Source organism: Prionailurus viverrinus, chromosome D1, assembly GCF_022837055.1.
Source record: "Prionailurus viverrinus isolate Anna chromosome D1, UM_Priviv_1.0, whole genome shotgun sequence".
Taxonomy (NCBI): domain Eukaryota; kingdom Metazoa; phylum Chordata; class Mammalia; order Carnivora; family Felidae; genus Prionailurus; species Prionailurus viverrinus.
In genome coordinates, this window is record NC_062570.1 from 63,551,008 (window position 1) to 63,574,403 (window position 23,396).

The window sequence follows — 23,396 nt, forward strand, 5'->3', positions numbered from 1 at the left end:
GCTCCCCTACGTGTATACCCATTTTCCTCACCTCCTATAGGTTTATACATGCCACCTCCTCTCAGGGGAGGCGGCAAGGTCCTCATCCCTCCCTGGTACACACACCCTCTCACCTCTCACAAAACGTGTGCAGGCAAGGCAGGACCTTGGGGCACCGGTACCGATCCAGGCAGATGCTGCACACCAGAAACTGCTTGTCCATTGGCTGGACCTCTGGGCCAGGGCTGTCCTCCCTCTTCGCCATGTTGTTCACGGATGGCTCCTACCACTCACACCAGCCTGTGTACAGAGACATGGTCAGTCCTAGGGAAGCTCACATTTCCTCTCCCCACCTAATCTCACCACTCAAATCCCCTGCAGAGAACTAACCCCATTTCTTTCCAGACAGAGGCAGGACAGGCAGTGATTGGGAGGGAACAGGGTGAGGGAGGTGGGCTGAGTGACCTCTGAGCATGGTGCTCTGGTTAAAACCACAGACTTAGGGTTAGACTGAGTTTCAAACCCAGCTCAGCCTCTTACCAGCTATGTGACCTTGGGCAATTCATACAACCTCTCCGAGCCTCAGTCTCCTGATTTGGAATTATGGGAATAATCCATACCTCAAATGGATGTTTTGAGAATTTGCGATAGTGCCTATTGAGTACATAGTACAAGGATGCCCACTTTCAATGACACACCCATCTTTCACTTCCTCTGCCTTCCCCGAATCCTCATCCTACTGAGTCTCTCCTGTGATACAACAACAGCCTCCTAACTGGTATCCTTGTTTCCTTGCTTGTGCATTCTCATCTATCTCCCTTGCAGCTAGACCAAGGCTCCTAAAACACAGGTTCTATCTTGTCACTTACTCCCTATTAAAATCCCTCACTGGTTCTCCATTGTCCAGAGAACAAAGTCCAAACTCCTTATGTTGGCCAACAAGGTTTAGCTTTGTTTGCTCCATACCTCCCTCTACTACCTCACGTGTCATGATTATATATGATCAGTCACAGGGCGCCCGGGTGGCTCAGTCCGTTGAGTGTCCAACTCTTAATTTCAGCTCAGATCATGATCTCACGGTTCATGAGTTCGAGACCCAGTTCAGGCTCTGCGCTGGCAGCACAGAGGCTGCTTGGGATTCTCTCTCTCTCCCTCTCTCCCTGCACCTCCCCTACTCATGCTCTCTCTCTCTCTCTCAAAAATGAATAAACATTTATTTAAAAAATCACATTGGCTTCTTTTCAGTTCCTGGAAAACTCCTTGTTCTCTTTTGCTTCTGGGCCATCAAACATTCTGTTCCCTTAGCCTGAGATCCTCTTACAAGCCCCCCTTTGTCTGGCCGACTCCCACTGATCTTTCAGGTCTCCACATAAATGTCACTTCCTCCAGAAGGTCCTCCCTGGTTTCCTGAAGTCTGGGTTAGGTATTCCATCTTTGTATCCCTACATACCCTGTATTTCCTCCATTCTAGCCCATATATGCTATATTATAATATCCTTGTAACTGCTCTACTTCTTCCACTGCATGAAGAGTTCTTGAAGGCAGGCATGATATTTTACTTTTTTATCCCTAACACTTAGCAGAAAGCCTGACATAAAGGATTGATCTATATTTATTGAATAATTATTCCATAGTTCAACAAATATCTATTAAGTGCCTACTTTGTACAGGCACTAGGGATAGAGCATAAACAAAACAGATATGGTCACTGTCCTTGTAATGGCGATGTTTTAAAAGTAAATAAGCAAATACATACTTATAAGCTGCAGGGGAAGGAAGTGCTATAAAGAAGAAAGGATCCTATGAGAAACAACACTGATTTGGTTGGGTGATCAGAGAAAGCCTCTCCAAGCAGGTAACTTGTAAACCGAGCTCTGAGGGTTGGAAGGAAAATGGTAGGGATGAGGGTGGGGGCATCAAAGACTGAGGGAAGGAAGTCATTCTGAGCTGAAGGAACAGCAGGAATGAAAGTTCTTAGGCAGAAGGCTCACTGAGAACCCAAAAGGACTATGTGATCAGTGTGAAGTGAATAAAAGACAAGAGGTAAGTCCGGGAAATGAGGCTGAAATGATATCACCAAGGACCTTGAGGTTAAGAATTTGGACTTTATCCTGATTGGGGGTGAGGAGGAGGGATGGTCCAATTTACAAAAAAATAAAAACAAAGTTAAAAAGCTCTTCTGGTAGCTATGAGGATTGAGGAGAGGCTAGAGTGGAAGCAGGGAGACCAGTTAGGAAGCTGCCTCAGTTCTTTGGGTCAGATGATGTTGGGTACTGGCAGAGATATAGGCAAAAAGGTAGAATGATTTGAGAAATATTCATGAGGTTGAATCAAAAAAACATCACAACGGATTGGGTGTGAGAGGGATAATGGAATGCCAGTAATGACTCCCAGGTTTTTCACTTAAGGAAGTGGTAGGCCATGCCTAGAGATAGTAAAAGCTGAAGAACTGATCTGGGGCATTCCGGTTTTGGCATGCTAGGTTTGAGACGCTATATGATATCTGGGTAGAGATGTAAAGTAAGGAATAGAATAGAATCTGTCTGGTTTTGGAAGCATTGGCATATTAACAGCACTTAAAGCAATGAGAATGGATGAGGCCTCCTAGAGACAGAGAGTGGAGAGTGAAGGAGAACCCAAAGGAATAGAAAAAACCCAAGAGACTGTGGGACTCTTCCAAAGAAGAGAATGATTCCAGAAAGAAGAGATGGTGAAGTAAGATGAAGACTGGAATGCCCACCAGGTTTGCTTCTGGTGGCACAGTAGGGACAGCAACCAGGTTAGAGTTGTTGAATGATGAATGGAGATGAAGAAATTAACACAGTGGCATAGACAATTCATGACAGAAATGTGGCCACAAAGGAAGGCAGAAAAATAGCTGGACTACTTCAAAATAGGAGGTGACTAGAATCAGGTAACAACTATCTGTGCCCAGCTAGATGTATCATGGGCTTATGTAAAAACAATGAATGAATGAATGAATGAATACATGCATGCAGTGGGGCCAGTCCAGAGCCCTCTCCAGGTTTGAGGAGGAACAGGGGGCTGAACTGCATGTGTCTTATGTTTGTAGAAGGGTGGGGATGAGTAGGAACAGGATAGGAAGGGCATCCCTGAGAGCATCCTCTCCTGATGTGGGCACTGGGACTCAGAGGTTCTCTCTCCAGAGAGACTTAACACCAGGACAACATAGCAGGAAGAGGACAGATTGAGGGTTGGAGGAAGGAACAGGAGATAGGAGCCAAGCTGAAGCTTCTGTCTGATGAAGGGGAGGGCTGGGAAGAAGAGTAGGAGTGGCCTACTGGGCCCTGCTAAGGCAGCTGGATGTCAGGCTCCGCCTCTCTCCAAGCCCAAGGGGCTCTCCCAGCCTGTCACACAGGGGCGGGGACTGGGCTACATCCAGGACGGACAGCTCCTCCCTCCCTTCCCCTTCCTGCTTCAGTTCCCCACCCAGACTTGCCAGGCATGCAACTGCTGAGGCCATACCCCAGACTGAATCACTACGAATCCCTTCTTCTCTTGGGCTCTTACTCCCACCTCTCCCATCCCACCGTGTCCTACAGATCTGCCCCCAAAGTCCTCTAGGCAATGGTTTAAGTGGACTGTTTATCACAGCAGAAACTTGGAGGATCTTGAACTTAAACCCGAGATTCAACCCTCCTTCCTCAGGCTGCCACTGCCATCCCTGCATCCCTTATCCTACCCATCTTTTATGGCTCAGTTCTAAAGGCACTTCATTTCCCCAATCAGCATTCACTCAACACCTCTGTTAGGACTGGGAACACAAACATAAATAGTCACAGTGCAGCCTTCATGGATTCCAGTCTAACAAATAGATGACTGCAATGTAATATGGAAGGCTTTGTGGGGAAGCACAGGTTGCTCCAGGAGCACAGAGGTCACCTAACCTAGAGCTGGGGCAGGGGAGGGGGGTTACTAGAGGTTGGGGGTCAAAGGAGTTCTCCTAAGAAAGTGCCTTTCATGCTGAGAGCTCCAGGATGTGTAAGAGTTACAAAGCATGGTGCCTTCTGCATCAGGAACCTGAATCACACACTGTGACAGAGGTGGGCTAAGAAATGAGATGGAGTGATAGGCAGGAGCTAGATCATACAATGCTTTATTGGCCTTATTAAAGAGTTTAGACTTTACTCTTCCCTGCTTGGGAATTAAGTCATCATCCAAAGAGCAAAGGAAACCTTGGGTGGGGGGTGGGGGGGTGGGGGGGGGGGTTAGGCGGGCAAAGAGGGTTTAAGTAGAAAGTAATAGAGTCAAAAGAGTAGCTTTTTGACTGCTGTGTGAAAAACTGTTTAGAGAAGTTACCAGGGGAAAAGTGAGACTGCATGATATTCCACAGGAGAGGTGATGGTGGCCTTGACTAGGGAAGAAGCAAAGGGGAGGTGGAGAGAAGTAGATTTCACAGGGAGGAATCAACAGAAATTGATGACTGGTTGGTGTGATGTGAACAGTAGATGGAGAAGAAAGAACTGGAGATGATTCCTTGTTTTCTGGCTTGGAAACTCTAGGAGAGGAGCAGCTGGATGAGAGGATAAGTTCAGGGTTTTAATAAGACAGATCTGAGAAGCCTATTGGGCATTTTGAGTAGAGAGGTCCAGCTGGCAGTGGGAAAGTTAGGCTGGAGCCTAGGAAAGACAGCGGCCTGGAGATAGGGATTTGGGAGTTACTGGTGTAGACATGGTGTCCGAAGCCATGGTATTGGCTGACATCACCCAGACAGAGCATAAGGAGAGAAAGGAGAGACTGTGACTGTGCTCTGAGGAACTTCATCATTCAAGGGATATGTCCAGGAAACAAAGCTTGCAAAGGAATTGAAAAGGTTATTGCCAGAGAGGCAGGAGAAACAGGAAAGAGAGATATCATGAAGACCAAGGAAGAAGAAGCTTCATGGATAAGGGAACAATCTTCATTGTGAAACACTGCAGAGAATCCCCAGGATCTAAAGCCAAAAAGAAGCTGTCACTAACTTTAGGGAGTATGGTTTCCAGGGGCTGGAGGAAAGGAAGCCAGATCCAGAGGGTGAGGAGGAAGTTGATTTTGAGCAGATGAAGAAAGCCAGTGCTGACTCCACTAGATCCTTGGCATCTGCAAAGGATATGTCTCAAGGCTTTTCAGTTTCTCCAAATTCTCAAACAGCATCCAATTTCCCACATGACTTCCTCCTACAGACTTACGAGAGTCCCAGTATACATGCTTCACACAGCTGTGACTGGAGGTAGGTGACCACGGCATTGTTAAAAAACAATGCAAGAGGTCATCTAGGCTCACTTGCTTCCTAAAATGACTCGTTCCCGTCCACTAGCCCCTAAGGGTATTTGATCATTGGAGGCCTCAGAAAAGTGACAAATGACTACAGGTTACAGTTTTGGGGCTTCTCTGGGACAGATGAAGCCTTGGAAGGATAGAGTCCTGAAAGCAAAGGAATTCTTTCAATAAGATTGGCAGGGAAGGAAAGTGATGCAATTCACAGTGCCATTCCCCCATCACTGCCAGAATGAGCAGGTGGATGAACCATTTAATCAGCTGATTAACCTATAAAACAATCAAACTTCCCTGGGCATACCCTGGACCAGGCTCTTAAACTTGGAACTGGAGACACAGAGCTGAAACAGCTGCACTCCCGGTCTTTCACCAATTCTCAGACTAGCGTGGGAAAGAGACATGGAAATACAGTACTATAATGTGGTACGTGTCATGATACTGATATACTCTAACTATTATGGACAAAAAGAGGAGGAAGTATCTAACTCTGAAGGTGGTGGCGGAGAATAAAGAAGGCTTCCAGAGGAAGAGATATATGAGCTGACTCTTGAAGGAGTTTGACAGGTACATTGGGAAAACAGTGAGTAAAGGAACAGAAGCATGAAAAATTAAGAAACATGGACCAGTTGGGGCAAGAGAGCAAGACTGAGAGAGCAAGACTTGAAAGGGCAGAGGTTGTCCTAGATGTTTTCACAACCCACTCAAGGAGGGCTCTCCACCTCCCTCTCTAGCTGTGCCTTCACTGCCCATTCCTTAAATGTTTAGTTCCTAAGGTCTTTGATCCAGGACCTCTTCTCTTAGTTTCATACTCTGCCTGGGAAATCTCATCAACTCCCATGGCTTCAGTAACCATCCACTTGACTCTCAAAGCCTTATCTCCTGTGCAGAAAACTTACTTGCACACCAGACCCATATACCCAGCTATATCTTGAACATCTCTACGTGGATGATGCATACAGATTAGTCTAAAACTGATTTTCCCCCTAACCTACTCTTCCTGCTGGCGTTTCTTATCTCAACAAAAGGTACCATCATCCACCTGGCCACACCAGCCAGAACCCTGGGAATCTTCTCAATTCTTCCTGTTCTTTCACCTTTCAGATACCAGCTATGACTATATCCTATATTCTGCTTCTAAAATGTGTCAAAGTTAAAAGGTCAGGAGATTTAGGAGCCAATCCTGACTCTGATACTAATCTCACTAAGGCAAGGTAAGACACTGGGCAAGTTTCTACTCCAGCCCCTTACTTGTAAATTGGGATGGGGAGGGTCTTTTTGTTCTCCAAATCTGCAATCCCCTGGGTTCTCTTTCCAGCCAAAGGTCCCTACAGACTGTAATATGTGCCATGATTAAATCCCATCTTGTACCACCTTGAGGATTTGATTGCTTTCCACTGTAAGGCTAGGTGTGCAGCTGCTTCCACCACCCTTCCAGAATAAACATTTGCTAAGTTTAGGGCACCCATGACACTCCCTCTGGACACCCTCTCTCTAGCCATATGGTTTTGCTCTGTTTTTCTGAACACAGGCTGTACTATCACAACCATGGGCCTTTGCTCAAGCTCTTCTCTCAGCAAGAATGCCATTGTCCCCTAAGTGGCTGAGGCAGCACCTGGCACAGAGGGTGCTCAGTATATGTTGGTGACAGGAGAGCCATGTTTAAATCACTGCAGTTCCCTCTCACCAGACAGAGACTCAAAAGCACAGGCAATAACAAGACAAGTGAACAAAGTTCCAAGGAAAAAGACCTCTACTTAACATACAAAAGCCTCCCCACAGCATAAGGTAGTAAGTGCTCTGTCACTGGTGGCATGTAAGCCAAGAGAGGCAGGGCACCTGTCAGGCCTGCAGCTCTGATTCCAATTCTGCAGCAAACCAGAGCCCTACTTAGGGGATGAATGGGCACTGGTGAGCTGGACACACAAACAGGGGGAGAGACCTGTGAAAAAGACCTCTGCACCGACTCCAACCTTCCAGATTTCATCTTCCTACTGGGGCTAGTCCTGGGCGTATGCTATCCACATCAGAGACCCCCACACCAGGAACAAGACCAGGACCTGCCTTCAGTCAGACCGACCTCTCTGGGGTGCAGCCTGCCCCTCCAACCTGCAACCATCTGTCCCTGCAGGTTTGCAGCCCAGGATCTGAAGCCAAGTCCAGAAGGGAGGAGGCTGGAACCAGGGAGGGGCCTGGGGTCCTCCAGGCAGGGCCCAGGCTGAAGGGGAACCAGAGGGGTCTTTTCCTACAACAAGCAGCCTCCGGATCAGGCTTCCTGTCAAGGGAGCAGCTCTAGAGGAGGAAAGAGTGTCCTCCACCCTTGCTGGTGGGCTTCTGGGTGGCTGAGGAGGATGGTGGGGGAAGCTAGGGGTGGAAGTGTCTGCACCCAGGGAGAAAGGAACCCTTCAGACAAGCTGGGCCACAAGATTCCAGAGTTCCATTCAGCAACCCCACCCGCCAAACCACCACCACCCTCGGCCGCAGCGTTAGACACCCTCCGCCAACATACACAAGCTCCCAAACCCCGCGTTCCTCCAAGGAACCATCACCCATCCACCCGCGCCTCCCCCCTCAAACATGGACCTCACGTGAGCAGCCACAGCCCGAAGAATCCCCCCACTGCTCTCACAGACACGGACACGCCTCACGTGGACAGAGACAGGCACAGCTTTTGAAAAGCATCTGTGCCCCCACCCACAGACACTCGGACAGACACACCGCGGCTCGGACCTGGACGCGGACCCGAGCAAACAGGGACACAAACGCACCCCTGGGGGCCGCCCGTCGCACTCACCGCGGCGGAGCAGGATGGGAGGGCCAAGGCCCAGACTGCGGCCACTCGGAGCGGCCCGCGGCGCTGCCCCCGCTGCCAGCGCCCGTCCGCCCGGCCCTGCCCGCGGCGCCGCCCCACGTCCCGCGCCTCCGCCTGTCCCCGCGCCGGCGCCGCCGCCGGACCCGCCGCACAGGCCGGAGGGAGGGGCCGGGGCGGGGCTGCAGACCCGCCGGGGGAGGGGGCGGCTCGGGTGCTGAAGACCCACCCACGGCCCGCCCGCCGCTGCGGAGGCCCCGCCCCCTTTTACCCCACCCTCCGGGCTCCCCCAACCCCCTCGAGGCTCCTACGGGAGCTGCCTCAGCCGGCGGGTTGGGGAACGCGTGAGCCGGATCCCGGATCCACGATCTCTGCCAGCTGCCTCTGGCTCCCGACCGCTCCGGGGCAGGTCTCAGGAACTGGGCTGAGGCTCCGTCAAGGAAACGCAGCTGGGCAGCAGAGATTTCGGACTCTGGGAGCCGGTCCGGGCCCTCCAGGAGGTGCACTTCCCAGCTTTCTCCGGGGGCTCCTTGGGAATATGCTAGTGTGCTCTCTGCTGCGGCAGGGGGATACGGGATAGTCCGTACCTCGGCATGGATCTCTGGGCGACGGAAGGGCCTCCAGGTGGAAGCACAGCACCCAAAGCGCTAGGAGAAGGGGCGGACGGGGTGGTGAAAGGTGGGGGACTTGATTTGGCTGTAGGTGAGGAGACCCCTCGCGAGGAGATTATGGTTCAGACCATCCAGCGACTCCCTTCCACACTCCAAAAAACCAGAGCAATTCAGAATCATCACATTGTGGAAAAGCAGCCCCGGTGGTAAATAATAAAAATTATAATAACAGTTAACAGGGACTGAGTGCTTATTATGTGCCAGACACATAACGAATCACTTTACATATATTATCTCCTTAATACTCATAATCTTAATAGGTATCTTCTTTTATTAGATGTGTTTTACAGCGGAAGAAACTGAGGGCCCTTGGCTCCCCAGACGTTAACCCTGATCAGCTAACTCACTTAAAAAGTGGTGTAGCTATGGTTTGAGCTCTGCTTTAGATCTTGCTCCCAATCACCTGGAGATTCAGTACATTTCATGTTGGAAGTCCCCAGTGGCCCATAAAGTGGGGGGTTGTATGTGGACCACCCAACCTAATAATCAAGCTCCAGTCAGATGACTGCAGGCTGACCAAAACCCAGAAAGGCTGCCTGGAAGCTGCAGAGTCAGTGACAAAGAGCAAAATCAGGCTGCATAGATCTCAGTGCTATGACAATCTGCTGACTGGGTTGTCCCCTTCTTCCAGCTCTTGAGAGAGGTAGGGGAGAATGTTGAAAAATTCTGGAGCTCTCCTTGGCCAAGAAGCACAGAAGTGATGGTACCAAGGCCCTGACTGAATCAAAGTGCTGTTGGGGGTACTTTCTTGCCCCACACAAAGTTGGTAAGGGCTCAACACCTGGGTGCACCCTCAACCTCTCATCCACCCGATGAGGTCTGGCACCCAGCACAGGTGCTCCAATGTTTGTGAATGAGCCTCAGCATTCATGCTTGCTTTGGGATTTTGGGCCAGGGCCACTAGACTCTCCAATGTAAGGGAGCCAGGGTCTGTCTAACACTATTTCAAGCCTCATGAGGACTACTTTCCTCAACCTTAGATTTCTCCCATCCCATCAAACTTGCGCTTGAAAAAGCATCACAGCTACCTTTCTCCTCTAAAGGCAAAAGTCCTTAATGAGCCTGAACAGGCCCAGTGTGACTCCTTGCTGCCTCACTTCCCTAGCCCTCCTCTAGCCACTCCCCTTCCACTTTTCATTCCAAAGTGAATTGCACCCTGGTCCTATCGGGGCTTACACATACGCTGGCCTCTCTGCCTAGGTTGCTCTTCTCCCTATTGCTTGCCTGGCTGTGCCTACTTGCTGTTCAGTTCTTAGTTTTCAAGTTGACATCCCATCTTCGCTGCAGACTGGGTTAGACACCCCTCCTCTGCACTCCCATAGCTCCCTGAACTTCTGTATCCTAGTACTCATTACTGTATTGTAGTTGCCTGGTTACTTGTCTCTATCCCCCACTAGGCCATGAGCGCTGTGGGCAGGGACTGCATTTTATTCACTGATGTTTCCCCAGGGTCTAGTGCAGTGCCTGGCAAATAAAAGCACTCAGTAAATATTTGCTGTATGAATGAATGGATGATGGTCAGCGGGCCCAACCCCCTCTAGGCCCCATGCTCTGAAGACCATAGCTGTCTCGGTGCTGGCCTAAAGAGCCAATAAAGCTTCAGCTCCAGCTGGGGCTGGGGGAAGAGTAGGATCTCAGACTGTTCCTGAAACCTGTGACTTCAGCTATCTGGCCTCTGCTCTTCTGACTTGATAGGATTTTAGTGTATCATTAGACTGAGTATTTCTCCACCAGCCCACCCTCCTAGAGTCCCCCCCACAAATTGACCTCACTGGGCCTGCTTTTATGAAAGGTTTATTCCTAGTGCTAGTTCCCAATCTTCCAGGGCTCTAAGCACAATTAAACTGGGTGGGTTGGTGAGGGGAAGCCCATTCAGATGCAGGGCCAGAAATGGGGCTCCCCATTATCCCCACCCCTTTGGTCCCAGTCCCCTTCTCTGCATTGGGGACACATAGAGGAGGGACAAAGGGTATTGGAGGCAACATCATTGGCTCAGGGGAGCCCAAGAAGAGCTGCCATTGGCTGACAGGGCCTTTTGAGACTCTGCCATTGGTCAGGGGGCACACCCCAGGAGCTGGGGATAGGCCTGAGGAGTAATGCCATTGGCCAGGGAGTGGTTTTGTCATAGCCTTTGGCTGTGGAGTGGAAGGAAAAGATCTGGGAATGAAGCCCAGTGGCCAGGAAGATAAAGGACAGGGCAGCAGCTGCTGGGCCTGCAGGCCCCCTCCCTACCACAGCAGTGTGGGCAAAACTGGTATGAGGCCCCAGCAAGGGAAAGGGAACCCAAGCCAGAGGGCAGGTGGCAAGGGATGTCCCATGTCCAATCTCTCCCACCCTGGGACTGCCTCTCCCAATGTCCTTCTTGATAGCCAGGTTTGGCTAGGAGCAGCTCACTGCTCCTCTAGCCAGGAGGGCTTCTCGGCTCCTGGAGGCCGCAGCTTGATGTTGAACTGCTGCAGGGTCTGCTCCAGTTGTTTCTGGTTCCCAGCAAAGTAGGCTGACACGGCATTGTGGAAGAGCAGCAGCTGCTTGTGCATCACCTTGATCTGGGGGTCCAGCAGGGTCAGCTGAGACTGGACTCAGATGCCCTTCTTGAGCCTGAGCCCAGACCAGGGGTACATGGATTCTGCTCTGATGGTGCTTTCAGGGTGGGGGTTGACCTCCACTAATGGAGTCAAAGGATAAGGGCAATCTGATGGGAGAAACCTGACTTGATTTGCTGGATCTGGCATTCTGGTACCCCAGCCCAGGGTGGGGTGATTTTTCCCAGTTATGTTCCTGGGATCAGCAACCAAATCCTCCAATAGAAAAGGGCCAGGGATTGGAGGGTAGGTGACTGGAAAGGTCCAGGAGTTGAAGGGGCTGGAGGAAAGATCCCACTTCTTAGCCAGGCTGCATTTCCCCATCCAGTGATGGGGAGGGTCTTAGGGGTAGAAGGTCAGTGTTATAGATGGGAAAGTGGACTGGGGTCAAAGGGGTGGGGTTGGCACCTTGTTTTCTTCCAGGAACTTGAGCTTGATGGCCACATCTCCCCGCAGCTTCTCATATTTGTCCCGATGGGCCTGGAAAGTGGCCTGGGCACTCTCGAGTCGACCACGCGTCCCTGCATCCCGGGGGCCTAGGCTCAGCTCCTCTAAGTCTGTTCGGTAGGCATCATATTCCAGCCTGGGGAAGGGTAATACAGGCTGGTCTCCACCCCTGTGTCCACATATACTTTCCTTTCCTTCCTCAATTCTTACGACCCCAAAGCTCAAACTTCTACCCATGCCAGCCAACTCCCAAAACCCTGGGCCCTGCTGGTGCCCACACCTGGCAGCCTCATACTGTTTGACAGTCATAAGCGTGTCTTCCATAGTCTTGGTGACCAATGTATTGATGCTAGAGACAAAGAAGTTCACAGCCCCTAGCAGCGTCTCTCCATTCTTGCACAGCAGCTTCTGTGTCTCTGCATTGTAGCCAAATTCCTCCTGAAGGCAGAAGGGGAGGACAGGCCTTGAGTAACAGTTCCTACCTGAATCAAGCTGTAGGGCCCTCATTCCCCTCCTCCCCAGGAAGGAAACAGCCATTGAAACTGGAACAACCAAGGACTGCCTCCAGCAAGGCTCTCTTAGCCAGAAAGTTAGTGGGACCACCCAGAAATGCTAGGGTAGGAATGTGGGAGTGGGGTTCTCAGATAAGTTCACAGGACTGGAATAGGGAAAGCTAGTGCAGCAGGCAAGGGAGGGGCTCTGATTAGGCCGAGCACTGATGCAGAGAAGGGTTACTTGTGAGGCATCTAGTGTGCCATCTCCCCCACCCCTCCAACTTCTGAACCTCTGTACAAACCCTTAGGCTGCCTCCACAGGTGAGTGCTGCTGGGGGTAGGGCTGAGCCCACCCTGGAGGGGTTCTCCCTCTGGGCTGCAGGAGGGAGGGAGGGAGGGAGGCTGAGGGCTGACTGCCTGGGAGGGCCCGGGCCCAGTCTCCCCACCCTCTTTGGCCTGACCAAGGCACCTGAAGCTCTGGGGACTTCTGGCTGAGGTCAGCAAAGGCGTCACCTAGTGCATGCTGGGTCTGCAGCAGGCTGTAGAGGTGGGCTGTCAGTGCCCGGCCCAGCTGCAGGACACTCTCATACTTGCGCTTCGTCTCACGCAGCAACTCAATCTGCAGCTCTAGCTCCAGGTCCACAGTCCGGGAGCCTCGGCCGAATCTTTCTGACAACAGCTGCTTTGTGCACTGATTGGGAAGTGGGAGAATAAGTCAGAGCCCTAGCACCCTGCCCCCCGCCGCCCCTCCAAACAGGTATCTACCCTAGCATCCCCAGGCTCCTAGTCTCAGCCGTAGATGGGATAGTGGAATTCAGAAGATGGGGAAAAGGTACCCAGGGGGAGTCTGGGGGAAGGGAAAGGTACTTAAATCCCACCTTATATGTATTGATGCCCCATTTCTTGACGATGTCAAACTTCTCTCCGGCGATGCCCCGAGCCACCTCATCTCCGGGGCCAGCAGGAGTGGTACTGTGAGATGGATGGCGGCCAGACCCTAAAGGACCAAGTTCTCTGACACCAGCCTCTCTCAGACATAATCAGATGTCTCTGTGGCTCCACCCATACCTCCCACCCAGCATATGAAAATTGCTTCCCTGAAGTAGCAGAAACTAGGGACAATGAGATTCTCCTACTCACTAGGAAGAACTCATACCTTGTGCCCTAAGACCCATATCCCAATATACATCTGGCCTCCTTTTGAGGTGGTGATGGGGGCTGGAGTGGGGGAGGGAGTTGCTGGTGTACGGGGACAGAGGAAACAGAAAAAAATACACTGAATATGGGGTGGCAGGTCAAGGATGGTGGATCCTGATAGCAAGAAACCTCACTAACATTCCCATGTGGAATCTTAGTGTGAGATTCAGGGCTGTTTGCTCCTCTAAGCTTTAGAGTCTAAAGTAAAACTCTACGAAGCTTCAGAGTTCCAAATCAGGCTCAAGCTCTAGGGCAGGGAGAACTTCTGTGAAACAGAGTTCTTAACATGATTTGGGTGGTGGCAGCAGAGAAAGAACAAATGGACACATCTCAGGGGCTAAATGGCAAGTGGGAGCAACTGGACAACCCTGGGCTGAGGACAGTCCATAAGGTTCATACTAGCAGAAGTTCCCAAGATCTCCAGTCATAATTCAAGCTTTCTTTGACACATCCTATACTCCCCAGAACCATTCCTCTCCCTCTCTCCACTCAAGCTTCCTGTCCTGTTCTGATCATTCATACCTGTGGGGATGAGTCCATCACCAGAGCCCCCATAGCCACCAGACACAATGCTGGTTTCATTGAGGTTGGGTCCTGACACCATCACCTGCTGGAGGTCCTATAGGCCAGAGAAGAGGGGGGCTTCAGGAACATAGGGGCAGCTGAAGCATTTGGGGGGTGAGAACAAGCTTGAAGCATCACAGAGAGAGCACACAAGGGAAGTCTGCATAGAATCAGAACGAAGATTTGTAAAAAGATTGGAGGGAGTTAGGTAAGTTAGGGGAAGTCTACTAGAATGGGGTGAAAGGCCAGGGCTTATGATTTGGGATTCCTAAATTGAAACAATATGGAGAAGAATCAAACAGAAGCACCTGCTCCAGCCCATCATCCTCAGGAAGCTGCCCCGCTTCACCGTTCCCATGGATGGGGATCTCCATTGTGGCTGCCTTCCCTAGGATCCCGTCCGTCATGGCTAGGGAAGGGATTGGAGTCAAAGTCTCCACCCCAGCGCCCTGCAAAGCCCAACACAGACAATTCTGGAAACTGGCCAGTACTCCAGAAAGAAAGGTTTCCCCACCATTTCAGAAGTTTTGGAGGCTGTCCTAGGACTTGAGTATTCTGGGGTTTGGCCACGACTCCTTTCTTCTCACAGATATGTATTTCTCCTCTCCAAGGTGCATTATTTTTACACATGCACACCCGGGCCCCAGGTGTCTTCTTGTGAACCCTCAATCCCACCAGGGCCCCGGTGATCATTCATGCATTCAGTCATTTGACAGATATTTAATGAGTGCCTACTATGTCTCATGCATTATTTGAGGTCACAGCAGTGACCAAGAGAGATAAAGTCTGTGCTGTCTTGAAGCTTATCCCCATGCAGCTGTTTCCCCCCATCCGATTAACCCCTTTCCAAGGCTCAGGAGCCTACTCCTCCCATTCAGGTATGTTCTCCATTGCTGCTTGGCCTTTCACACTCCTGTAGTGTTTCTTCCCCTTTTCTTCAGGGGTCTCCCTCTCCTCCATCTCATGCACCTCCTCTTCCTCGCCACCCGCCACCCCCCCCCCCCCCCGGCCTTAGTTGAATCAGTTGGTGTATATTCCCGGCCTCTGAGTAAAGCCTCTTTTTCCCAAGACATAGGTGATCCCTTCCAAAGTCAGTTATGTCCCCCAGGTGTGTGAGTCCCCGCCCCCCCCACCCCTCACACCTGGGCATCAGGTGTGTCCTCATCCTTCCCCAGAGCTCAGTGGCATCTTTCCCTCAGGGCAGGTTCGTGCGTTCAACTTCCCCTCGCCCAAGTCTGTCCTCCTCACCTCGGGCCGGGCCGCTCTTCCCCTCAGGGCGCCAGGCCCGGGCCGCGCGGGGACCTCGGGCTCCAGTTCCCGTCGCGATCCTAGCAGCAGGTCAGGGATTCGGCGGAAGTGACGTCCCCTCCCGGGCAGAAGAAGCCGGCCACGTCGCAGATTATAAGGGCGGAGATGACGTTAAAGCCCGGGGCAGGGCGATCCTTGAGCCAACCCCTCATTCCCTGGGGAGGGAGGAGAGATCACTTCCGGGGCGTTACCAAGAAGCTGTGGGGAAGTGACGTAGGGTGCGCGGGTGGTGCGATGGAGCCGCAGCAGCCGCAGCAGCCGCAGCAGCAGCAGCAGCAGCAGCAGCAGCAGCAGCAGCAGCTGAGAAACGTGAGTGCGCGCTAAGTCGCTGCAGGGCCATAAGTTCAGCCAGCATCCTTGTCCGTTTGGTTGGAGATCTGAGGGCTGGGAATGTCGGGCTGTGGCACAGGGTCCTGGGAAATCTCGGGCGATGCGGCCTTGAGTTGCCCCCTTCCCGCTGAGTTCTTTGTCCCCTTTTCTCTTAGTTGCGGGACTTCCTGTTGGTCTACAATCGGATGACGGAACTCTGCTTCCAGCGCTGCGTGCCCAGCTTGCACCACCGAGCTCTGGATGCTGAGGAGGTTAGGCGGGAAACTCAGTAGGGAGGTGCGCCGTAGATCCTTCCCAACCGCCACTCCCCCTGCCTCTGGCCCTGGCCTTTCTACGACCCTCACCCTTAGGTTAGGGATGGGAAGGAAGGAGGCGGACCCGACAGGACACCTTTGGCCTCTGCTTCACCCTGTCTTCCTTCCAGGAGGCGTGTTTGCACAGCTGTGCTGGAAAGCTGATCCATTCCAACCACCGCCTCATGGCCGCTTACGTGCAGCTCATGCCTGCCCTGGTACAGCGCCGCATCGCAGACTACGAGGCTGCCTCAGCTGGGCCAGGTGTTGCTGCTGAACAGCCTGGAACCTCACCATCAGGCAGCTAGCCCTCCTCAACCCCAGGAAGGGAGGCACTGGATGGACCCTCAAATTGAAGGAGCCAGTGGACCTTGGGCTGAATGCAGCCTGTATGTAGAGTGAGGGATTGCCTGAGAGCTGGGTACTATTGCTCCTTTTCCTGGAGCCAATAAACCCGCTTTTACTCTGTTTGGTTTATGTTCTGGGCAGGAGGCTTTGCTCACTTTGTTGGCAACATCCTTTATTCTGTCAGTTATTGCATATCTGCTGGCCTCAGCCCTGGCAGTGGAGAAATTGCCTTCTATGTGTAGAAGATTCCCCGGCGCCTGGTTAAAGCAAGGTCTGTGGGTACAATTTTAATGTTGGTAATAGCAACAGGAAGCCGGTTCCTGCCCAAATGACAGAGAAAATGAGAGCTCTTTCTAGCTGTCCTTCACTTAAGTCTGTCTGACTTAAATGGCTCATTTGTGAGCCAGGTATGCATTCATTCATAACTTTTTTCATGGACTCTATCTTTCAAGAAGAAATTCTGCTAAATTTAGGGAAAAGAGGAGATCTCTAAGGACAACAGATCAAGAAATCACAGGGCTTCTAGGGACTGCCTCTCGGGAAGTCAGTAGTCCCAGAACAGAGATGAAACCTATATGAATTTTGGGGTGTTGTGGAACTTCAACCATTTCCCCAAGTTGTTACTTTTTTACTATTTTCCCTCTTCCCCAGGATAAGCAGTACAGCGTTTAAATAGAGAAGGTCTGTGTGCTTGTCTTCAGGAGCAGTCAGAAAGGGGAAACTTGAGGGACCGTATTCTGCAATACAGCCAGATCTGAGGGAGAGAACCCAAGGGAGAAGTAGATGATGGTAGTTATGGGGGGCAAAGGGGATAATGCAAATCTTTGGGACCTCTTTAATGTTACCTGCATGTCTATAATCTAATTCCAGCTCTTCTATCCTCTATCCCACATTGTTTCCACTGTCTCTGTTCTGTTATTTCCATGTTGAGCTTCTCCATTTTTCCCTCATTATTGCCCTCCTTGTGGAATTTATTCTGTATTCACCAGCCTGAATGGCCTATCACTCTGTCACCACATTTTCTTGCCTCCTCTGTGTCCTTGTTGTATCATTCCACTGTTTTATCTTTTCTGGTCCTCTATTCAGACTGCTAGAGAAAAACACGGCTGTGTAATGCATGCCACTAAATATTCAAGGTCTCCAACCTCAACCAAGCCCTCACTACCAACAGGCAATCAATCCTTTCTCAGTTTGTGGTGTGTTTCATCTCTCTTTTTTTTTTTTTTTTTTTAAAGAAATTTTTTAATGTTTATTTATTCTTGTGAGAGAGAGAGAGAGACACGGAGCAGAGTGAGAGACGGACGCAGAATCCAAAGCAAGCTTCAGGCTCTGAGGGTCAGCACAGGGCCCCATGTGGGGCTTGAACTCACAAGCCATGAAGTCATGATCTGAGCTGAAGTTGGAGGCTTAACCGACTGAGCCACCCAGGTGCCCTTCATCTCCTATAATTACCATGGCAATTATTTTACACCTTCACTGCTCTCATCCCCCACTTCACCCTCAACTACCCCCCATCAGGTGACCATGTTCTATTTTTTACAGAGGAAATGGAAGCTCTTAGACATTGGCTCCCACAATAATTAAACTCTTTATAACCATGCACAAAAGAGACATTTTTCTCCCCTGTGTGGATCAGGAAGTTGAAATTCTTTAGTAGCAGACCCTATTTTAAAATATAGACCTAACCTTTTTTTTTTTTTTTTTAATGTTTGTTTATATTTGAGAGCACAAGTTGGGAAGGGGCAGAGAGACAGGGAGAGAATCCCAAGCAGGCTCTGTGCTGTCGGTGCAGAGCCTGATGTGGGACTCAAACTCTCAAACCATGAGATCATGACCTGAGCCAAGATCAAGAGTCAGATGCTTAACCGACTGATCCACCCAGGTGCCCCTAGATCTGACTTTAAAATCCATGTTCTTTTTACTACACCAGGCTGCCTCAAAATATCCATTAAACCACCCAATTCGTATGGGTTCTGATACTGATATGTCTTAATCTCTATAGCAAAACTACAAGTTTAAGAGGTATTATTCCCATTTAATGGATGAAGAAGCAAGAATCCAGAATGTACCAGAACCCCATCTTATACATAATTACTTCTTGAGAAAAGTGGCTGCAAACAGCTTTTTGCCTCTTTAGCTGCTATACTTTGAACAGAAGGTTTTGTTAGGAATGTAGAAGTTGCTGACCAGGAACTTCCCTACTGAGTGGCTTCATGTCTACTCAATAGAATTCTGTCCTCGAAAAGTACAAGTGCAGGTGAAACCATTTGTAAATGTAACAATTCCAAGATGGGGGGAATGGGGACCTAGAATATTTTGCTGCTGCTGAGAGGACTCTTCCGCATGGATGTTCGTGTGTACCCTTGCGCCAGTAAATTTCCATTGTGAATTGTCTGGGTTTCCATGCCACATAACTTCTGCTTGCTGGAGAAGGACCAGGAACAAAATCTGTCTGGCTCTAAAGGCTTTGAACTTGCAGAGGCTTATCTTTGCTTGTTCATCTGTACCCAACCTGTCCCTAGGCATGGGGAAAAACAGGTATCTCAATCTAATCCATCATTTAATCTCTAACTTTTTAACCTCTTCTTTCCTCTCTGTTTATAAATATGTTGAGTACTTGGAAGAAGAATCCTACTCCTGTTATCCCTGTTATCCATCTGCTCTAGTCACATCTCCTTCCGGTCTTGCCATAAAGTGATAGCCATTGGCATAACGAAAACAATGTGATGTTTCAAGCACAACACAAGAATAAGTGTTAAAGCTTTATCCCTTATATGTACATACTGGAGACAGCGTTCATGTTCTTGCCATTGTAGCTTCAGAACTTGTTTGCAAATTCTGATTCCTTGGAACCTATTCAGCTATACTACAGTTTCTCATTACTGTCCTTAGTAACCACCACTCTCCTATTTTCCTCTAAATAGCTAGCCCTTGGTCTTCCTATCAATCCCTTGATACTTTAGTATTACATGGACAGTCCATTCAATATTTTGGCTGCTTGAACCAGTCAAGTTCCTTGACCCAGTCTCCAATAATTTTCACTCTATCTTAGCCACCCACTCCCTTAGTTATGTCCTGGCCGTTGTCATTACCCCAAACTGCTCCATCTTTAAAACACAATCACCAGCATCTTATTCACTGACTGTATTCCTTCCACTTTATTGATCTATTTCTCTACTATTATTCTTTGATTTCACTGGAGCATTCAAGCCATTGATTCTACCTTCTCTCCACTAACACCTTCTGTCTTTCTGTTCCTGTCCAGCTTAAATTCCAGTCACTCTCTTGGAACAGACTAAATTTCTCTGTCATCTCTTTGTTGGAATCCGATAAAATAAGACATTTGTCTGCCTGCATTTGGACAGCTAAAAGCCCAAGGAAATCACCACATAGCAGATTTACATCACAATGAATTCATGATTACCAGCATCAACTGGGGTCTCAGCCCCTATAATCCCACTAGATTTTTTCTAGTCTCTCCCTGCAATGACTGTTTCAAACCAATATTCTTAAACCTCTTATTACCCTCACCATTCTCTCAAGTTTTCTACAGGTAACATTTTTTTAATTCATAGGTAAAAGTAGAAGCTATCAGTTGGGAGCTCCCACAAAATCTCAACAAAACTTGGTCACCCGCCTACATCTGCATCATTCTCTTTCCCTCTTGTGTAAACAGAGCAAGCATGCCTCTTCAGGCCAATGCCTATTCCTGCCCTAAATCCTAGTCCTTCCTTCTTTGGGAATCTCTGACATCGGTTTTCCTATTTTACTACATTCTCACCATTGTTTAAACATGCTAAAGACTTCCTGTAGTAACAGGCAAACCACCCTACCTTATTTCTCCTTCAGTTACCATCCTATTTTTTCCCCCACTCTATAGCTTCTCAAAAACAGTTGGATACTTCGGCGCTCTCCATTCCCATTCATCCACCCACTCTGTTTTGACTTGTACAACCTTTATATTGAAATCCTTCTTAATGAGGTTACCCTGGCTCACCAAGTGACTTTCATATCTCTGAATTCAGTGATGATTTCCCAGTCCTCAGTTTACTTCACTTCTCAATAGCATCTGGTAGTATTGACTAGTTCCTCATCATTAGCAGTCTTTTGTTGGTGTCTGTGATTCCAGTCGTGGTTCTGCTACTTTCACTGCAGCTTCATAGCCTCCTTTGAGGCTCACCTGTCTCTGGCCTTTACATCTAAAGATTTCTCTAGGGCCTGTTCTTTCTCAGACATTTTTCTAGAATTGTTTCCTCCCTACTCCGAGCTTCAATTACTGATGACTCCCAGATCTCTCTTCTGAGTTACTTGATTGACATCCCCACTTAGGTGTCTTAAAAACATCCCCACCTCAACATATTTTCCTCATCAATTTTCATCTTATACCTAGTACTTCTCCAGTTGCAGAAGATAGGAACCTCACTCATCCCCTTATTCAGTTGCCAAATCCCATCAGTTTGCATTTTACATTTCTAAATAGCCCTTGATTCTGTATGCTTCTCCCTGTCTTCACAATCTTCCACCAAGGTTACTGCAATTGCTACTTTACCTCATGTCCACTTTTGCATCCCTCCAATCTGTTCTCCATTCATAGGTCAGAGAACACAAACTGATACTTAAAGCCTTGCAATAGCTTCCCATTCTTCTTAGGATAAAACACATTCTACATGTGACCTGTGAGGCCTTGTATGATCCAGCCCTTGCCCACCTCAGCTTTATTTTATTGGCTGTCAAACATTGGACTGTCAGCACTGTTTGTTGAATTGAACCACACCTCACTTGTTCCCTCTCTGTGCTCTAACCACGTTGCCTTCTCAGTTCTAACCTGTCATGTGCTATTCAATCTCAGGGCCTTTGCACCTGCTATCTCCTGGCTTGCAGTGCTTTCCCCCTTACTTTATGTAGTTAACTTTTATTCATTCTTGAGTACTTAGTTTACATGCTGTTTCTTCAGATAACTCTTCCTAGACTCCAGCTCCCATATTTGCTCTTGTTTTTTGCATGTAACACTTCTAACAGTTGGTAATTAATTATATACCTCATGAGGTCACAGTCCCATGTCTGTATTGCTCACCATTGTATCCTTATCACATAATATGGCACATAATATGTGCCTGGCAAATATTGAATGAAGATCTTTCAAGTTCCTCCCAGCTCAGTTTACTATTTACATATCAAGAGAAAGGCTTTATATGAGAAGAGACAGAAATGAATCTTCATTGAACTTTTGATCTTTTGCCAATGATTTGGAGGTGTTTTTCATTCAAAATCTCACTGGTTGGTATCTTCTACCCTTAATATTCACAGATGAGTCAACACCTGAAAGCTTCCATCTGGAGTGAATCAGTCATTCTAGTTTTCACTCACTTTCTAAGTATTGTAGTTCTGCTTAAATATTTCTTGAACACTTTCTTTTCTCTCCATCTCCTTTGTCACTACCTTAGTCAAACTTTCATCAGCTCTTCTAAAGATTACAGCAGCAATCACCTAGCAGCTTCTTTCTTGAGCCTGGACTGCTTTGATTAGCATTTAGCTAAGGTATACGTAACAGACTGAAAATGACGGTGACTTACAAACTTTTGTTCTTTCAAGTAAAAATCTAGTCCAAAACTGGTGTGGCATCACACTCAACTGAGAACCGATACTCGTCAGATTTCTGCTTATTGTATCAGTGTATCAGTGTACAATCTGCTTATTGTATCAGTGTATTGTGGTATGACCCTCAACTTTGTGACTCAAGATGGAGTTTTACTTATCACATAAACATTCCAAGGGTCAGAATGGAGGAGGGGGTGGGTGAAGAGGCATGCCCCCCTCCCTTTAAGGACACATCCTAAAAGTTGCACATCAGAAATTTGTCATGTGTCAGACCTTGTCACAAGGGAAGCTGGGAGATGTCACTTTATTCTTACTCATCATTTTTTTTACCCAGTTAAAAAATGGGAGCTCTGTTACTAACAAAGAAGAGAATGGCTATTAGAAGATACCCACCGATCTGTTTTCCACATTAGTCAAGAGTGATTCTTGCAAAATATAAATTTAACAATGGTCCTCATCCACTTAATGCCTTCCATGACCTTCAGCCTCTTTAGCTTCATAACTGAGGCTTTCTTGGGTGATCAGGTTTCAGGTGATCTCTCTACCTCATCTCCAACCCCCTTTTCTCAGTTTTTGATTTTCTCACCCTTGGTTATAAAAGGATCAATTTATTTGTGGTGCTGAGATACATCATGCCAATTCTGGACTCTTTTTCCTTTTCTGAGTGTGCCCCACTTGCATTCATATATTCAGTAATTCACAAATATCTGAGTGACTGCGTTTTCCAGCACTGTTAAGCCCTGTAGATACAGAGGTGAATAAAAGAGGCAATCTTTGTTCTCTTGGGACTTAACCAGGTATGGTGAAGTTCAATATAGAATGAGTAATCACAACTGTGGTGCATGTTACAAAGAAGAAATATGTGTTGTAATGAGAACATACAGTGGTAGGAACTTGTGTGGGGGATGAAAGAGAGCTTCCCAGAGCAGTGATTTAGAAGCTGAGATCTGAAGGATGAGTTAGAATTAATCAAGCAAAAGACAGGGAGAAGGGCTACCCTCCTTTCCTTCATGTCTTTGCTTAGAATAAGGAGAGGCAGAGAGAGAGACAGAACCCAAAGTAGGCTCCAGGCTCTGAGCTGTCAGCACAAAGCCCGACGTGGGGCTCAAAATCACAAACCAAGAGATCATGACCTGAGCTGAAGTTGGCTGCTTAACCGACTGAGCCACCCAAGTGCCCCTCTGATAACATTATTTAAAACTGCAATGCAGTACAGCCACTCTGGAAAACAGTATGGAGCCTCCTCAAAAAGTTAAAAATAGAACTATATATTACTCAGCCATCAAAAGGAATGAAATCTTGCCACTTGCAACGATGTGGATGGAGCTAGAGCGTATTATACTAAGTGAAATAAGTCCGTCAGAGAAAGACAAATACCATATGATTTCACTCATATTAGAATTTAAGAAACAAAACAGATGAACTTATGGGAAGGGGGGAAAAAGGAGAGGGAAACCAACCATAAGAGACTCTTTACCATGGAGAATAAACTGAGGGTTGAT

General features: G+C 48.6%; 3 protein-coding genes across 7 annotated transcripts in view; 1 reads left to right on the top strand and 2 right to left on the bottom strand.

The window, feature by feature from the left end:
• The window catches only part of TRIM3 (tripartite motif containing 3), a 20,237-nt gene extending 19,993 nt beyond the window's left edge, over positions 1-244 (bottom strand). For all 3 annotated transcript variants that reach the window (XR_007156256.1, XM_047877973.1, XM_047877972.1), the window contains exon 1: positions 114-244. Coding sequence is in view for 2 of the 3 variants with exons in the window: in XM_047877973.1 (XP_047733929.1) it covers positions 114-244 (131 nt within the window). In the remaining variant the exon portion in view is untranslated. The remainder of the gene's footprint in view (positions 1-113) is intronic.
• Positions 151-15,394, bottom strand: ARFIP2 (ADP ribosylation factor interacting protein 2). 3 transcript variants are annotated; one of them, XM_047877978.1, is made up of 8 exons: positions 15,266-15,394; positions 14,326-14,466; positions 13,976-14,072; positions 13,135-13,253; positions 12,726-12,947; positions 12,043-12,200; positions 11,724-11,898; positions 151-279 (listed from the first exon to the last, which is right to left on the bottom strand). In XM_047877978.1, the coding sequence occupies exons 2-8, from the start codon at positions 14,422-14,424 to the stop codon at positions 250-252; spliced, it is 900 nt and encodes a 299-aa protein (XP_047733934.1). In that variant the 5' UTR covers positions 14,425-14,466; positions 15,266-15,394; the 3' UTR covers positions 151-249. The 3 variants fall into 3 exon arrangements, with proteins under 3 accessions (XP_047733934.1, XP_047733932.1, XP_047733933.1); XM_047877976.1 differs by lacking the exon at positions 151-279 and adding an exon at positions 10,512-11,279; XM_047877977.1 differs by lacking the exons at positions 151-279; positions 15,266-15,394 and adding an exon at positions 10,512-11,279 and having other exon boundaries at positions 13,976-14,177; positions 14,326-14,450.
• Positions 15,395-15,519: 125 nt separating this feature from the next.
• TIMM10B (translocase of inner mitochondrial membrane 10B) lies at positions 15,520-16,416 on the top strand. Its single transcript, XM_047877372.1, has 3 exons — positions 15,520-15,634; positions 15,811-15,906; positions 16,080-16,416. The coding sequence occupies exons 1-3, from the start codon at positions 15,560-15,562 to the stop codon at positions 16,254-16,256; spliced, it is 348 nt and encodes a 115-aa protein (XP_047733328.1). The 5' UTR covers positions 15,520-15,559; the 3' UTR covers positions 16,257-16,416.
• Positions 16,417-23,396: the final 6,980 nt, after the last annotated feature.